Source organism: Diceros bicornis, chromosome 6, assembly GCF_020826845.1.
Source record: "Diceros bicornis minor isolate mBicDic1 chromosome 6, mDicBic1.mat.cur, whole genome shotgun sequence".
Lineage (NCBI taxonomy): Eukaryota > Metazoa > Chordata > Mammalia > Perissodactyla > Rhinocerotidae > Diceros > Diceros bicornis.
In genome coordinates, this window is record NC_080745.1 from 33,892,599 (window position 1) to 33,911,143 (window position 18,545).

General features: G+C 37.1%; 1 protein-coding gene across 2 annotated transcripts in view; it reads left to right on the forward strand.

Annotated features, from left to right (window-relative positions):
- MICU1 (mitochondrial calcium uptake 1) overlaps positions 1-18,545 on the forward strand; it is a 224,122-nt gene that overhangs the window by 51,379 nt on the left and 154,198 nt on the right. For both annotated transcript variants that reach the window (XM_058543221.1, XM_058543220.1), the window contains exon 3: positions 2,544-2,718. In XM_058543221.1, coding sequence (XP_058399204.1) covers positions 2,544-2,718 — 175 coding nt within the window. The remainder of the gene's footprint in view (positions 1-2,543; positions 2,719-18,545) is intronic.

Genomic DNA, 18,545 nt, shown 5'->3' on the forward strand with positions numbered 1-18,545 from the left:
CAGGGGCTTCTACTGAGCATTCAGTTTTTTCTTGCTGTTTATAATTGAATGAACCTGGAAAGCCCATCAGATCAGTTGTCTTCATGTAGAATTTTTTTTTCATGTACAAGTTTTTATTTGAATATATTTTTTTGATTCTTCTCGGCCCATGTTTCTTCTTTCAGTGAATTTTTTTATTGTTTTTATTTATTTTATTTTATTTATTTATTTTATTGTTTATGTTTATTACCCATAAAATTTACCATCCTAAGCTTTTTTTTTTTGCTGAGGAAGATTTGCCCTGAGCTAACATCTGTTGCCAATCTTCCTCTTTTTGGTTAAGGAAGGTTTGCCCTGAGCTAACATCTGTGCCTGTGACAGAATTTCCTTTCCTTTTTTGTTTCTCTCAGAGTTTCCTTTTTAAAAAAAATTTTTTTGGCCGGCTGGCCTCGTGGCGCAAGCGGTTAAGTGCGGGCGGTCTGCTGCAGCAGCCCGGGGTTCGCTGGTTCGGATCCTGGGTGCGCACTGACGCACCACTTGGCAAGCCATGCTGTTGCGGCATCCCATATAAAGTGGAGGAAGATGGGCATGGATGTTAGCCCAGGGCCAGTCTTCCTCAGCAAAAAAAAAGAGGAGGATTGGCATATGTTAGCACAGGGCTGATCTTCCTCACAAAAAAATAAATAAAAAAAAAAAAATAAATAATTTTTTTGACATACAAAAGCTGTACATAATTAATGCATACAACTTGATGAGTTGGAGATAAGTCTACACCCATGAATCATAACCACAGTCTATGCCATAAACCTCTACATCACCTCCAAAAGTTTCCTCCTGCCCTCTTATTTATTATTATTAGGGGGATTTTTGTGATAAAGCACTTAACATAAGACCTGCCCTCTTAACAAATTTTTAAGTATACAATACAGTATTAACTATGGGCACTATGCTGTACAGTAGATCTGTAGGACTTATTATCTTGTATAACTGAAACTTTGTACCCTTTGACTAATAATTCTCCATTTCCCCCTCCCATAGCCCCTGGAAACCACTATTCCATTCTCTACCTCTATGAGTTTGTTTTATATTTGTCATATAAGGGGTATAATGTAGTATTTGTCCTTCTGTGTCTCGCTTATTTCACTTAGCATAATGTCCTATAGGTTCATCTGTGTTGTTGCAAATAGCAGGATTTCCATCATTTTTAATGCTGAATAATATTCCATTGTGTGTGTGTATGTATATATATATATACACACACACCACATTTTCTTTAACTCTTTGTCCATTGATAGACATTTAGGTTGCTTCCATGTCTTGGTTACTGTGAATAATGCTGCAGTGAACATGAGAGGATAGATACCTCTGTGAGATCCTTATTTCAATTCCTTTGGATATATACCCAGAAGTGGGATTGCTGCATCATATGGTAGTTCTATTGTTAGTTTTTTGAGGATCCTTCCTGCTGTTTACCATAGTGGCATTATCAATTTACATTCTCAATTACAGTGTACCGGGGATCCCTTTTGTCCACATCCTCACCTACTTGTTATCTTTTTTTTTTTTTGATAAAAGCCACCCTACCAGGTGTGAGGTGATATCTCATTGACATTTGATTTGCATTTCCCTGGTGATTTTTGATGTTGAGCACCTTTTCATATACATGTTGGCCATTTGTGTATCTTTGAAGAAATGTCTATTCAGTTCCTTGGTCCATTTTTTTTTTTTTTTTTGTGAGGAGATCAGCCCTGTGCTAACATCCGCCAATCCTCCTCTTTTTTTGCTGAGGAAGACGGCCCTGGGCCAACGTCTGTCCCCATCTTCCTCCACTTTACATGGGACGCCGCCACAGCATGGCTTGCCAAGCAGTGCGTCGGTGCGCGCCCGGGACCCGAACCAGCGAACCCCGGGCCGCCGCAGCGGAGCGCGCGCACCCAACCGCTTGCGCCACCGGGCCGGCCCCGGTCCATTTTTTAATCAGGTTATTTGTTTTTTTTTTGCTGTTGGGTTGTAAGAGTTCCTTATACATTTTAAATATTAACCCTTTGTAAATATATGATTTGCAAATATATTCTCCCATTCTGTAGGTTGCCTTCTTTTGTTGTTGATTGTGTCCTTGCTACGCTGAAGCTTTTTAGTTTCACATAATCCTGCTTGTCTATTTTTGCTTTTGTTGCCTGTGCTTTTGGTGTCATGTCTTTTATTTTTAAGGCTGAATATTATTCTATTCTCTGTATATACCACATTTTCTTTATCCACTCATCTATTGATGGACATTTGGGTTGCTTCCACGTTTTAGCTATTGTGAATAATGCTGCTATTAATATGAGTGTGCAAAAATTTCTTCATGACCTTGCTTTGAGTTCTTTTGGATATATAACCAGAAGTGAGATTGCTGGATCATATGGTAACCCTATTTTTAATTTTTTGAGGAACCTCTTCATGTAGAACTTTTCACAAATTTTCGTTGCTATTGCTCCTGTTAGGCTGTATCTGAAAATCTTTACTTGGTTAATATGATGGACCTTCTTGATTAATACAGATTTCTTTTTTTGCATATCCAGGGCCCTTGCAGAAGCTCCACCATCTGTAAACAACCTAAAGAGTGAACTTGGTGATAAAGGGAAGAATAAAGATGAAGGGGAAGTTCATAACCATGAAAAAAAGGCTGCAGATATTTGTCTTGAGCCTTGTCCAGAAGAGAAGAAGAAGAAACGTTCTGGATTCAGAGACAGAAAAGTATGGAACACAATCTTATAAATTAATCAGAACTATAGTTAATCCTAAATGAGAGTAATACAGTTGAGTCTCTTTTATCATGTATTTCAGATAGCTCATATTCACTTTGAAGTTATTCATCTCTTTGCTGTTTTTCGTCATGTTCTGAGGCAAGTGTGCTCTTGGAATGTGAAATTTATGGAGGTAGAGAAAAGGATCTAGGTAATCAGGATTAGCATATATATGTATCTTTTTCAATTCAGCTACCTAAGGTGATTCTTGCTTTCTGAATCTTTCTGATACTAAATGTTCTCATATATGTTGAGTATTTGTGGTATTACTGGTCTATGATGCCAAGTTGTAAAGGCAAAATAAAATTGTTTTGGAAATATGTAAATATTTCCAGAAAATCAACTAATTTTGAGGACAGCAGAAACTTTAAATGAATTTGGCATTTTATATCTTTAACACAACATGCTGTTATGTAGGTCTACCTCTGAAAAGTTTCAGTTCCGCTATATAATGCCTATGATATTGGGCAGTTGAATTCAGCAGACACGAATGATGAAAAGTCAAAAGAGTGAATTTCGTAGACATTTTGTATGTTAATGTTAAAATTCAAGGAATTGCCTTTGCTTGCTAAAATATAGCTAGTCAATCTAACAAGGTAATTTGAGTTATGTCTGTGTCGTGTATGTGTGGTATATATTTGCGAGAAGAGTTCCTTAGAGAAATTTGGATTTTCTGTTTGTCTGTTTGGTTGAAGTTATTAAATATGTCTTCTCAGTTCCCAAATCCATTTCTGATTGAGGTGAATTTGAACAAAACTTATGTATTACAAGCTAATTGTCAACTATCCCAGTGTTTCCACAATGATATGTTTGTTTAATCTTTTGCCCTGAGTGAATCTGAGGAAAGTTGAAATTTACCTTGTGCCAGCAGTTTCAATTACAATCAACCTTTCCATTTTACAAGGTAAAGCTAAAAGGACCCAAATAAACATTTATTTTTGAAACTTCCATTTTTTACTGTCGCTTTCTGCTCAACAGATGACCATATTTTATACTTAACAGAAAAAATTAAAGCTATCAGTGTAATTTACTTAATTTGTAACTCCAATAGTATAAAACCTTGCTAATCCATGTCTGAAATGATTCTTATTTCTTTCACTAAAGTCTCATTGGAAGAGCTATGTTTCCCCTGTTCAAGGATAACCATTTCACAGGTCAGCCTGTCTCCCCAAGAACCTGTTTCAACACTTATTCTTTATCTATCCTGTTTTCTCAGTTACTGTTTGTCTCTTCATCCTTTTACATAATCTACATAGACATATTAAAGATTCTTCTATCTTTAATTAAATAACAAACTGCATTTTTTATCATGCATTTTTTTTCTAGCTACTTTGCAGTCTTTCCCTACAAATATCAAACTGCTCCAGTCTCTACATGTTGTCTCTGACATCCTCACTTTTCATTTAAAATTTTTGCTTTTGTACTTTTATGTTCTCTTGATTTTTATGTAATATTTCAAATATGCAGAGGAAAAAAATAGAGACTACTATAATGAACATACATGCACTCAACACTGGTTTTTGTCAAGTTTTAACAGTCTGCTGTATTTGCTTTGGGTTTTTTTAAAAGAAGAAATGAAATGAATATTAAAAAATACATTGCTGTATACTCTCCTCAATACCATTTTTCTCTCCTCCTCTTCAGAGGCAAACCAGTATTCTGAATTTACTATTTATTATTCCCATGCATGGCCTCATTATTTTGTGTGTTTTATTTTATTTTAATTAACAAAAAAAATTCTCAGGTGCAGAGAGTTAGGACACTCATATCACTTGGTTCATGGCACGCTATTGTTAGTTTGTGCATACTTCTCTCTTTTATTTTATTTCGTTTCATTTATTTATTTTTTTATTGATGTCATAATAGTTTATAACATTGTGAAATTTTAGTTGTACATTATTGTTTGTCAGTCACCATATAAATGCGTCCTTTCACCCCTTGTGCCCAACACCCAACCTCTTTCCCCCTGGTGACCACCAAACTGTTCTCTCTGTCCGTGTGTTAGTTTATCTTCCATATATGAGTGAAATCATACAGTGTTTGTCTTTCTCTGTCTGGCTTATTTCACTTAACATAATACCCTCCAGGTCCATCCATGTTGTTGCAAATGAGATGATTTTGTCTTTCTTTATGGCTGAGTAGTATTCCATTGTATATATACACTACATCTTCTTTATCCAATCATCAGTCAAGGGACACTTACGTTGCTTCCTCATCTTGGCTATAGTGAATGATGCTGCAATGAACATAGGGGTACATAAGCCTCTTTGGATTGTTGTTTTCAGATTCTTTGGATAAATACCCAGAAGTGAGACAGTTAGATCATAAGGCATTTCTATTTTTAATTTTTTGAGGAGTCTCCATACTGTTTTCCATGGTGCCTGCACCAGTTTGCATTCCCACCAGCAGTGAATGAGGGTTCCCTTTTCTCCACATCCTCTCCAGCAATTGTTGTTTTTTGTTTTGGTGATTATAGCCATTCTAACGGGTGTGAGGTGATATCTTAGTGTAGTTTTGATTTGCATTTCCCTGATGATTAGTGATATTGAACATCTTTTCATGTGCCTTTTAGCCTTCTGTATATTTTCCTCAGAAAAATGTTCATATCCTCTACCCATTTTTTGATCAGGTTGTTTTTGTTTTTTTGTTGTTCTGTTGTGTGAGTTCTTTATATACTATGGAGATTAATCTCGTGTGAGGTATATGATTTGCAAATATTTTCTCTCAGCAGGTGGGTTATCTTTTCATTTTGATCCTGGTTTCCTTTGCCTTGCAGAAGCTCTTTAGTCTGATGAAGTCCCACTTGTTTATTTTTTCTTTTGTTTCCCTTGTCCAAGTGGACGTGGAATTCAAAAAGATCCCTCTATGACTGATGTCAAAGAGTGTACTACTGCCTATATTTTCTTCTAGGAGTTTTCTAGTTTCAGGTCTTACCTTCAAGTCTTTGATACATTTTGAGTTAATTTTTGTGTATGGTGAAAGAAAATGGTCTACTTTTATTCTTTTGCATGTGGCTGTCCAGCTTTCCCAGGACCATTTATCGAAGACTTTCCTTTCTCCACTGTATGCTCTTAGCTCCTTTGTCGAAGATCAGCTGTCCGTTGATGTGTGGTTTTATTTCTGGGCTTTCAGTTCTTTTCCATTGATCTGTGTGTCTGTTTTTGTACCAATACCATGCTGGGTTGTTTTTTTTGTGTGTGAGGAAGATCAGCCCTGAGCTAACATCGGTTGCCAGTCCTCTTTTTTTTTGCTGAGGAAGATTGGCCCTTGGCTAGCATCTGAGCCCATCTTCCTCTATTTTATATGGGACGCTGCCACAGCATGGCTTGATAAGCGGTACATAGGTCTACGCCTGGGATCCGAACCTGCGAACCCTGGGCCGCTGAAGTGCGGTGTGCGAACTCTACCACTACGCCACCGGGCTGGCTCCATACTGTGCTGTTTTAATTATTATAGCTTTGTAGTATATTTTGAAGTCAGAGATTGTGAAGCCCCTAGCTTTGTTCTTTTTTCTCAGAATTGCTTTAGCTATTTGGGGTCTTTTTCTGCCCCATCTGAATTTTAGTATTCTTTGTTCTATTTCCATGAAGAATATCATTGGATTCATTTTATGTAGTGTTTCAAATATGCAGAGAAAAAAAATAGAGACTACTATAATGAACATACATGCATCCAACACTCGTTTTTGTCAAGTTTTAATATTCTGCTATATTTGCTTTGGTTTCTTTTAAAGAAGAAATGAAATGAATATTAAAAAATACATTACTGTATACTCTCCTCAATCCTATTTTTCTCTCTTCCTCTTCAGAGGTAAACCAGTGTCCTAAATTTACTGTTTATTATTCCCATGCATAGCCTCATTATTTTGTGTGTTTTATTTTAATTAAACAAAATTCTCAGGTGCAAAGAATTAGGACACTCATATCACTTACTTCATGGCATGTTATTGTTAGTTTATGCATACTTCTCTCTTATTTTATTTTGTTTCATTTTTTATATTTTTATTTTTAATTTCATTGTCCTTTCTGAAACTTCAAGTCCTCAATTCTGGAAAATTCTCACACATTGCTTCAATATTTCTTCACTGTCATTTCTTTTGGAACTCTGTTAAATGTATGCTGGATCCTCAGAATCTGTCTTCCATATGTTTTAACTGCTCTTTCATATTTTTTCTCATTAGTTCTTCACCTACTCCTCTGGACTCTCTCTTCTTTTTCTTCCAATTATTTTTTATTGTGGTAAAATACATATAACATAAAATTTACCATGTTAACCTTTTTTGTTGTTTTTTGCTGAGGAAAATTCGCCCTGAGCTAACATCTGTTGCCAATCTTCCTCTTCTTTTTTTTTTATGTGAACCACCCCCACAGCATGGCTACTGACAGACAAGTGGTATGGTTCGGGAACCAAACCCCAGGCCGCCAAAGCAGAATGCGCTGATCTTTAACCACTAGGCCACCAGGGCTGGCCCTGTTGACATTATCTTTTGATGCACAAAATTTTTAAAATGTCATGAAGTTCACTTCATCTTTTTTTTCCCTTCGTTACTTGAGCCTTTGGTGTCATATTCAAGAAAACATTGCCAATTCCAATGTCATGAAGATTTTGTCTTATTTTTTTCTAAGAGTTTTTTAGTTTTAGATCTTTCATTTTGGTCTATAATCCATTTTTTTAAAAATTTTTATTTATTTATTTTTTTTGCCCCAAAGCCCCAGTAGATAGTTGTATGTCATAGCTGCACATCCTTCTAGTTGCTGTATGTGGGACGTGGCCTCAGCATGGCTGGAGAAGTGGTGCGTTGGTGCCACCCAGGATCTGAACCTGGACCGCCAGCAGCGGAGTGCACACACTTAACTGCTAAGCCATGGGGCTGGCCCTATAATCCATTTTGAGTTAATATTTGAACATGGAGTTAGATAAGGGTCCAGGTTCATTATTTTGCATGTGGATATTCAATTTTCCCAGCACAATTTGTTAAAAAAGCTGTATTTTCTCTGTTGAATGATTGTGACACCCTTGACAAAAATCGTTTAACCATATATGTGAGGGTTTATTTCTAGGCTCTCTATTCCATTGGTCTATATGTCTGTATTTATGCCGGTACCACGTTCTTTTGATGACTATAGCTTTGTAGTAAGTTTTGAAATTAGGATGTGGGAGTCCTCCAACTTTGTTGCTATTTTTCAAAATTGTTTTGGCTTTTTGGAGTCCCTTGAGATTCCATGATGGACACTTAGGTTGTTTCCATACCTTAACTATTGTGGGTAATGCTGCTATGGATATGGGAGTATAGATATCCCTTTGAGATACTGATTTCATTTCCTTTGGATATATACCCAGAAGGGGATTGCTGGATCATATGGTAGTTCTGTTTTTAATTTCTTGAGGAGCCTCCATAATTTTCCATATTGCCTAACCAATATATATTCCTACCAATAGTGCAAAAGGGTTCTCTTTTCTCCACATCCTTGCCTACACTTGTTACCTCTTCTTTTTTTGATGATAACCATTCTAACAGGTGTGAGATGGTGATATCTCATTGTGGTTTTGATGTGCATTTCCCTAATGATTAGTGATTTTGAGCACCTTTTCATATACCTGTTGGCCATTTGGATGTCTTTTTTGGGAAAATGTCTATTCAGGTCCTCTGCCCGTTTTTTAATTGGGTTGTTTGGTTTTTTTGCCTATTAAGTTGTATGGGTTCTTTATATATTTTGAATAGTAAGGCTTTATCCAATATAGGGTTTGCAGATATTTTCTGCTATTCCGTAGGTTGACCTTTCCATTTTGCTGATGGTTTCCCTTGCTGTGCAGAAGCTTTTTAATTTGGTATAGTCCCACTTGTTGATTTTTGCTTTTATTGCCTTTGCTTTTGGTGTCAAATCCAAAAAAATCATTGCCAAGACTAATGAAAGGAGCTTACTGCCTATGTTTTCTTCTAGGAATTTTATGATTTCAGGGGATATGTTCAAGTCTTGAATCCATTTGGAGTTAATTTTTGTGTATTGTGTAACATAGCGGTCCAGTTTCATTCTTTTGCATGAGGCTTTCCAGTTATCCCAGCGCCATCTTTTGAAGAGACTATCCTTTTTCCATTGTATACTCTTGGCTCTTTTGTCATGAATTAGTTGACTATATATGCATGGGTTTATTTCTGGGATCTCTGTTCTGTTCCATTGATCTATGTCTCTGTTTTTATGCCAATACCATACTGTTGTGATTACTATAACTTGGTAATATAGTTTGAACTCAGAAAGTGTGATGCCTCCAGCTTTGTTCTTTCTTAAGATTGCTTTGGCTATTTGGGGTCTTTTATGGTTCCATACATATTTTAGGATTGCTTTTTCTATTTCTGTGAAAAATACCATTGGAACTGTGATAGGGATTGCTTTGACTCTGTAGATCACTTTGGGTAGTATGAACATTTTAAAAATATTAATTCCTGGGGCCAGCCTAATGGCACAGTGGTTAAGTTCACGTGTTCCATTTCAGTGGCCTGGAGTTTGCTGGGTCAGATCCTGGGCGCGGACCTACTCACTGCTCATTGAGCCATGCTGAGGCGGCATCTCACATAGAGGAACTAGAAGGACTCATGACTAGGTTATACAACTATGCACTGGGGCTTTGGGGAGAAAAAAGAAAAAGAGGAAGATTGGCAACAGATGTTAGCTCACGGCCAATCTTCCTCAAAAAAAAAAATTAATTCCTCCAATCCATGAGCAAGGAATATTTTTCCATTTATTTTTGTCATCTTCAAAATTTTTAATCAATATTTTATCATTTTCAAAGTACAGATGTTTCATCTCCTTGGGTAAATATATTCTTAAAGATTTTATTCTTTTTGATGCTGTTGTAATGGGATTTTCATAATTTCTGTTCATGATATTTTGTTGTTAGTATATAGAAATGCAACTGATATTTGCATATTGATTTTGTTTCCTGCAACTTTACTGAATTCATTGATTAGTTTTAGTAGTTTTTGTTGGCGTCTTTATGGTTTTCTATATTTAATATCATGTCATCTGCAAATAGTATCAATTTTACTTCTTCCTTTCTGATTTGGATGCCTTTTATTTCTTTTTCTTGTCAAATTGCTCTGGCTAGATCTTCCAGTACTATATTGAATAAACGTGGCAGGAGAGGACATCGTTGTCTTGTTCCTGATCTTAGAGAAAAAGCTTTCAGCTTTTCACCATTGAGCATGATGTTAGCTGTGATCTTGTCATAAAAGGCCTTTATTATGTTGAGGTACGTTCCCTCTATACCCAGTTTGTTGAGAGTTTTTGTCATGAAAGGATGTTGATTCTTGTCAGATGCTTTTTCTGCATCCAATGAGATGATTGTATGATTTTTATCCTTTATTTACTTAATGTAGTATATACCACATTGATTTGTGGATGTTGAACCATCTTTTCATCCCTGGAATCCCACTAGATCATAGTATATGATCTTATTGGTGTACTGTTGAATTCACTTTGTTAATATTTTATTTTTTTGAGGATTTGACATCTGTGTTCATCAGGGATATTAGCCCATAATTTTCTTTTCTTGTAGTGTCCTTGTATGGTTTTGGTATTAGAGTAATGCTGGCCTTGTAAAATGAGTTTAGAAGTGTTTTATTCTGTTTTATTTTTGGAAGAGTTTGAGAAGGATTTGTATTAATTCCTACATGTTTGGTAGAATTCACCAGTGAAGCCATCTGGTCCTGGACTTTTTTTGTTGGGAGGTTTTTCGTTAGTGATTCAGTCTCCTTACTGGTAATTAGTCTGTTCAGATTTTCTATTTCTTCAGTCTTGGTAGGTTGTATGTTTCTAGAAATTTATTCATATCTTCTAGGTTGTTCTGTTTGTGCCATATAATTGTTCATAGTAGTCTCTTTTAATCCTTTGCATTTGTGTGGTATCAAGTGTAATGTCTCCTCTCATTAATAATTTTATTTGTCTCTTTTTTTTAAATAAAATAAAAATTTTAAATGTATCATACAACTCACAATTTTTTTCATTCTTATTACTGTTTATTACATGTGTCTTTTTAAAATTGAGATATAATTGACATATAACTTTGTGTAAGTTTAGGATGTACAATGGATTGATTTGATACATTTATATATTGCAGTATGATTACCACCATAGTATTAGCTTACACCTCTATCGTGTCACATAATTATTATTTCTTTTTTAATGAAAGCAGTTCAGATGTAGTCTCTTAGCAGCTTTGAAGTTTGTAATACAGTATTGTTGACTGTAATCACTATGCTGTGCATTAGATCTCCAGAACTTATTTTACTACTAGTTGCAGATTTTTACTCTTAAACATCTCCCCGATTTCTCTACTCCCTAGCCTCTAGTTACCAGCACACTACTCACTGTTTTTATGAGTTCTGCTTTTTTAGATTCCACGTATAAGTGATATCATACGGCATCTGTCTTTCTTTGTCTGACTTACTTCACTTAGCATAATGCCTCCAAGGTCCATCCATGTAGTCCCATACTGCAGGATGTTCTACTTTCTCATGGCTGAATAGTATTCCATGGTGTGTGTTTGTGTGTGCACGTGTATGTATGTGTATCACATCTTTTTTATCCGTTTATCCATTGATAGACACTTAGGTTGTTTCCATATATTGCTTATTGTGAAGAATGCTGCAATAAGCATGGAGAGCAGACATCTTCTTGACATCTTGTTTTCATTTTCTTTGGATATATACCCAGAAATGGAATTGCTGTCTCATACAGTAGTTCTATTTTTAATTTCTTGAGGGACCTCCATACTATTTTACATAGTGGCTGAACCAATTTACATTCCCACCAACAGTGCAAAAGGATTTTCTTTTCTCCATGGCCTCACCAACACTTGATATCTCTTATTTTCTTGATAATAGCCATTCTAACAGGTATGAGGTGATGTCTCATTGTGATTTTGTTTTGCATTTCCCTGATGATTGGTGATGTTGAGCACTTTTTCATGTACCTGATGGCCATCTGTATGTCTTCTTTGGAAAAATGTCTAGTCAGATCTTCTGCCCGTTTTTTAATTGGGTTGTTTGTTTTTTTTTGATATTGAGTTATGTAAATTCTCTGAATTTGACAAAATACAACGTCTTTTCATGGTAAAAGCCCTCAACAAATTGGTATAGAAGGAACATACCTCAACATAAGAAAGGCCATATATGACAAACCCACAGCTAATATCATACTCAGTGGTGAAAGGTTGAACTATTTTCTCTAAGATCAGGATCAATACAATGGTGCCCACTCTCAAGACTCTTTTTCAACATAGTACAGGAAGTTCTAGCTAGAGCAATTAGGCAAGACAAAGAAATAAAAGGCATCCATATAGGAAAGGAAGAAGTAAAATTGTTATTTGCAGATGATATGATCCTATATAAAGAAAATCTGAAAGACTCAATCAAAAAACTGTTGCAACTAATCAATGAATTCAGTAAAATTGCAAGAAATAAAATGAACATACAGAAATTTGTTATTTCTATACACTAATATCAAATTATATGAAAAAGAAATAAAGATAACTATCCCATTCACAATGGCATCAAAAACGATAAAATCCTTAGGAATAAATTTAACCAAGGAAGTGATGAAAGATCTGTATGATTAAAACTACAAGACTTTGATGAAAGAAATTGAAGACACAGACAAATGGAAAGATATCTCGTGTTCATGGATCAGAAGAATTAATATTTTTAAAATGTCCATACTACCCAGAGCTGTCTATAGATTCAGTACAATAACTATCAAAATTCCAAATGTATTTTTCACAGAAATTAAAAAAAAAAATCCTAAAATATGTATGGAACTACAAAAGACCCTGAATAGCCAAAGCAATCCTGAGAAAGAAGAGCAAAACCAAAGGCATCCCACTTCCTGATTTCAAACTATACTACAAAGCTATATTAATCAAAACAGTATGATATCAGCATAAAAATAGACACATAGACCAGTGGAACAGAATGGAGATCCCAGAAATAAATCCCCACGTATATGGTGAATTAATATTTGATAAAGGAGCGAAGAATAGTCTATGGGGCAAAGATAAAACATCTTATATCTGTAAGTGTGTATTTTAAGCTGATAACTTCAAACGTATTACAAAAGCTCTACGTTTGTATGCTCCTTCCACAGTTTATGTTTTTGATATCACAGTTTACATCTTTTTACATTGTTTATCTATTTACAAATTATTGTAGTTTTAGTTATTTTTGATACTTTTTTCTTTTAACCTTCATACTAGAGTTAGAAGTGATTTACCCACCACCATTATAAGATTATTCTGAATTTAACTATATATTTACCTTTACCATTGAGATTTATATTTTGATATGTTTTCTTCTTACTAATTAATGTCTTTTTGTTTCAATTTAAGGAGTTACCTTTAAGATTTCTTGTAAGATTGGTCTAGTGTTGAACTCCTTCAGCTTTTGCTTGTCAGAAAACTCTTCTTCAATGCTGAAGGATAACTTTGCTGGTATAGTTTTCATGGTTGTCAATTTTTTTTTCTTTCAGCATTCTGAATATATCATGCTTTTCCATTCTGGCTGCAAAGTTTTTGCTGAAAAATCTGTTGATAGCCTTTTGGGGATTTCCTTGAATGTAACAAGTTGCTTTTCTCTTTTATGATTCTCTCCTGTCTTTAACGTTTGACAATCTAATTACAATATGTCTCAGCATGTGTTTCTTTGGATTCATCTTGTTTAGAACTCTCTAGGCTTCCTGGATCTGGATGTCTGTTTCTTTCTCCAGACTAGGGATATATTTGACCATTATTTCTTTGAATAAGCTTTCTGCCCCTTTCTGTCATTCTCTCTCCTTCTGAGACCCCTACAATGTGCATTTTGGTCCACTTGACAGTGTCCCATAACTCCCCTAAGCTATCTTCACTCTCTTTTATTCTCTTTTCTTTTTGCTGCTCTGATTGGATGAATTCCACTGCCTGTCTTTGAGTTTGCCAGTCCTTTCTTCCACATGCTCTAGTCTTCTGTTGAATTCTTCAGTCTAATTATTGTATTCTTCAGCTCTGTGATTTCTGTTCGGTATATTTTTATATTTTCTATCTCTGTGTTTTAATTCTCACTTTGTTCATTCATTGTTCTCCTGACCCTGGTAAGCATCTTTATGAGTGTTACTTTGAACTCTCAATCAGATAAATCACTTAATCTGCATTTTATTAAGGTCTGTTTCTGGAGTTTTAACTTGTTCTTTTTGGGGAACATATTCCTTTGTTTTCTCATTTTCCTTGACTGTCTGTGTTGCTTTCTGTGCATTAGATAAAACAGCCGCCCCTCCTAGACTTGACATAGTGGTCTCATGAACCTTGTCAATCAGCCTTGCCCAAACTCTTGGTTGTTTCTAAAACCTTTGTGATTATCAAAGTTGCTTCTTTGTTCTTGGTGCTTCCTAGTAGTTGAGCATGTGCCAGAACTCGTCAATGTCCGGAAGCAGAGGATCACAGTCAGCACCTAGATGCACATTGAATGGAAGCTGGATTCTCAGACACTAGCTGGGAAAGGATGTAGTTAGGCCCCTTCCAGGGACAAACTGGGAGTTGGGCATTTTTGCCTCCTTTCCCTGTGCTTGGCCCCAGTGTATAGCCACAGGGTTGTGCTCCTGCACTCATTACAAACTGCTTATTTACTAGAATCCCATGAGAATTGTGAATGCAAGCCCTGTTGACTTTCAGAGCCAGGTGATCCAGGGGCTCATAACTTGGGTAGCACCCACTAAAGGTGGGGTGCAGATGTGTGTACATGCTCCCTCCAGGGAGATTTTGGTGATTTGAAGTGGGCAAGATGGGGAAGTTGGAGGAGCCATCCACTGTCTTCCCTAGTCTCCGTGGAGGATGTCAGTCAACCTTTCTATGTGTGCTAAATTAGAAACCTGACCTTCAGGCAGCAGCTTTTAATGTATGCAAATAAACCCTTTTCAGGGGAAGACCAGGAGCTGGGTTTTATTGGTCTTTGCCCTCTGCGCTGATCTCTGGGGGTGGGGGGTAGCCACTGTAAGTCCTCTAGAGCCCTTTAAGAACTGTTTCTTTGATTCCTATACTCTTGTTGGTCTTGTGGATGGAAGCCCCATTGGCTTTCAGAGCTAGTTGTTTTGGGGGCCACTCCCTCGGGGGGGGGTCTTAAAAGTTGGGGTGCTAGATATGGGGTCCAAACTTTTGCTTCTCAGGGAGAAGCTGGGAGTTGAGAGTTTTCTCCCAATTGTGTGGTGCTGTGCTTGAGGTGGGGTTTATGGTGAGAGTGTGTCTCAGCCTTTCCCACCTGTTTTGATATGGGTGTTTTCTCATTCACCCAATATGTAGGCATCGTTCAGCTTTTTTTCTGGATTTCTTTCAGAGGGAGTTGCTTGTGTATAGCTGTACATTTGGTGCATCTGTGGGAGGAGGGGAGTTTAGAGCCTCCTATGTTGCTATCTTAGACTAGAACGGCATCTTCCTATTAAGAAGCCAAATTATTTGGTTCAGTACAATTGTAAATTTTTTGAAATTGATTGATAGGAAAACATGACTACTAAAAGATATAAAATATGTGATATGTACCAAACAAAATTCTAAGGAAATTAGTCAGGTGACTAGAAAACCCAAGTAAGTTTACTTATTACACAAATAACAGAATGAATAAAAAAGATGAAGAAAAGTAACATTTATTGAACATTTTCTGTCTGCCAGGCATAGTATATAATTATATATGTACATATGCATACATATGTATGTATTTGTGTATATTTGTATGTGTCTGTATCCATATATATACACGTATACACACACACGTGCTTATATTGTATGTGCTTAATGCTTGAAGTAATTGAGTAACTTGTCTAAAGTAATATAGCTGAGTACTTATAGAGGAAGGAATCAAATATAAATCTAACTCCAAAACCCTTGCTCTTTCCACTGCTTCTTCTAACATAACATCTTTTGGTTACAAAATTTTGCTCACAGTTTTAACTGAAGTTGACACCATGCCATTTTAGATCCTGATCAGATGATCCTGAGCCCTTATTTCTCACTTTATCTATTTTACTGGAGATTACTAGTCTGCTAGTTGTCCATTGAATGGAAGTGATGTGAGCCACTTCTAAGCCTGGGTCATAAAGTCTCCCACAGGGTTTTTCAATGCTCTTGCTCCCTTTCTTGAGGGCTGGAATGGTCATGACTAGAATTGATCTTGGAAGCCACATATTGGCTGTTTTCAGCTGGATTTATATATATATATATATATTTTTTTTTTTTTTTTTTAAAGTTTTGTTCTTCTGGGTTTTTTGTTGTTGTTGTTGTTGTTTTCAGGGACTATAGTTCCAGGGCTGTGAACTGTAGAATAGAGAGAGGCCTATTTATCCCCTGGGGCAGATACTGGCGGTGAACTGGGGGCTTTTCCACCCAGTTTGGTCTGAACCCTTGCATGGGGTTTTTTGGGCTTTCCAAGAGGTTCCGGAAACAGAGGCTGCAGCACAGCCCCAACTTCCCTTCCCACGTGCTCTCAGGCCAACAGGGGAAGTTGATGAAAGATGGGGGATGGGAGAAGACCCATCCAAACAGACCCAGGGTGGAGGCAGATCAGGGCCCTTGGTAGGAGTGGGGGCCTTGGATGCAGTGAAATGAGCTGGGCAGGTGGTATGAGCCTGACTGGATTGTGCAGCCCCAGGGTAGGGTCACTAGTCACACTTTGGGGGTGGGGTGGGAGTTTTGGCTGGCCAGTGGAAGGTGCAGATCCGGGAAGCGTCCATTACCTGGCCCATCCGCACTGCTGCCTCGCAGATGGCCCCTCTGCTGCAGGGCTAGGCCCACAGTCTCAACCTACCACTATCACCATGGGGACCCAGGATATTCTCTCAGTTTGAGTTCTTGAAGGACCTTATGGCTTCCTGCCAACCTGAAATGTGCACCCTGGGCTCTACTTAAGTGAGAAATATACTTTTATTTTATATGAGTGATTGTATCTTTGGGTCTCTTTTAGTAGCGTTTTAACCTATTCTAACTAATATGCTTGTTTGAGTAGAGTAGTCAAATGTCAAGGTGATTAGGCCACAGAGATTTTTCAACATGAGCAAAATATACAGAGGAAGAAATTTTCATAAACACTTTTGCTCTGAATAAGACACTATAAATGAAAAAACTAGTTCTTTAATTATGTTGGGATTTATCTTGAGTAACATTTAAGGTTGTCAGTTTAGGCACTCTTATTATGGGATTATTAATTTTGCTGCCAAAAATTAATTTGCTTTTGGGGGCCAGCCCAGTGGCATAGTGGTTAAGTTCGCATGTACCGCTTTGGTGGCCCGGAGTTTGCAGGTTTGGATTCTGGGTGCAGACTGACGCACTGCTAGTCTAAGCCACGCTGTGGTGATGTCCCATATAAAGTAGAGGAAGGTCGGCACAGATGTTAGCCCAGGGCAAATTTTCCTCAGCAAAAAGAGGAGGATTGGCAATAGATGTTAGCTCAGGGCTAATCTTCCTCATACACGCACACAACACAAAATTAATTTGCTTTTTATCCAATGAGACTAGTATTGCAACTTGGAATTGCATAGAACTTTAAGAAGTCATCGTATGGTAGATGATTGTTATTATGGATGGCCAAAAATTCACTAGAGAAAAAAGAGAGGGAGTCCCTAACATAGAGGACGACTGTTGGGGTACAGATTGGGTGTTATAAATCACCTCTTGAGAGAAAGTGTGCCAACCACATAATTTATGAGATCTTTCTGCCTGCTACCTTTTCCAAGGTCTGGCCGCAGTCTGCATTCCAAGCGTATGTATTTTTTCTGACATTAGGGCTCACAGGGATTCACTGTCACTTGCATTCACTTGGACTCAAATAGTCTTCATTTTTCTTAGGCATTATACCAAAATTAAACCTTAAGACTGGTGTGAGGACCAGTGGAAGATCTGTCCCTTTTAACAATAGAAAGAGCTCATTCTTCCCCCATCCTCCAACTCACTTGTGTAGACCAACTGTATCAAACAACAAAACATATAGGCTTTTGAATCAGAGGCTTGTGCATTGGGTGCAGTGGACTAAAAAGCAAGTAGAGGCACCAACTCCTCATCTTATCTACCACCCATGGTTAAAAAATAGATATTCCCTTGGCAATGGGAGCAGTATTAGTCATTCCTCTTGGACCGTGTATTAACTGCTTCTGGACCCACAAATCAGCAGCTCATTCAATGGAGAAGCCAAGGAGTAGTCTTAAAGCACCATCTGATTAAGTGAGATATTCCTCACAATCAGTAGTACCAGCTTGGTGCTATTGGCCTTTTTATATTCTTTTCCCTTGCTTCAGCCATTAAAAAGAGAGGAGGAGTATCATTCATCATTGGTCCATGTCACTTAAATTTGTCAAATCATGATTAGAAAATATTTTCTTTATTCTTTCTAAAAATTTTTCATGAGTTTATAAAATTTTACTTTTCCCTCTTAAAACTCAACTCTGAAGCAGGGGCTTGTTTTTTATTGGTTCATCTGCTTTTTGTTTGTTTGGTTTTTTTGTTTTGTTTTGTTTTACTTTTTTGGTGAGGAAGATTGGCCCTGAGCTAACATCTGTTGCCAGTCTTCCTCTTTTTGCTTGAGGAAGATTGTCCCTGAGCTAACATCTGTGCCAGTCTTCCTCTATTTTATATGTGGAATGCCGCCACAGCATGGCTTGATGAGCAATGTGTAGGTCTGCGCCCGGGATCAGAACCTGCGAACCCCAGGCTGCTAAAGTGGAGTATGTGAACTTAACCACTAGGTGACCTGGCTGGCCCCTGCTTTTCGTTTGT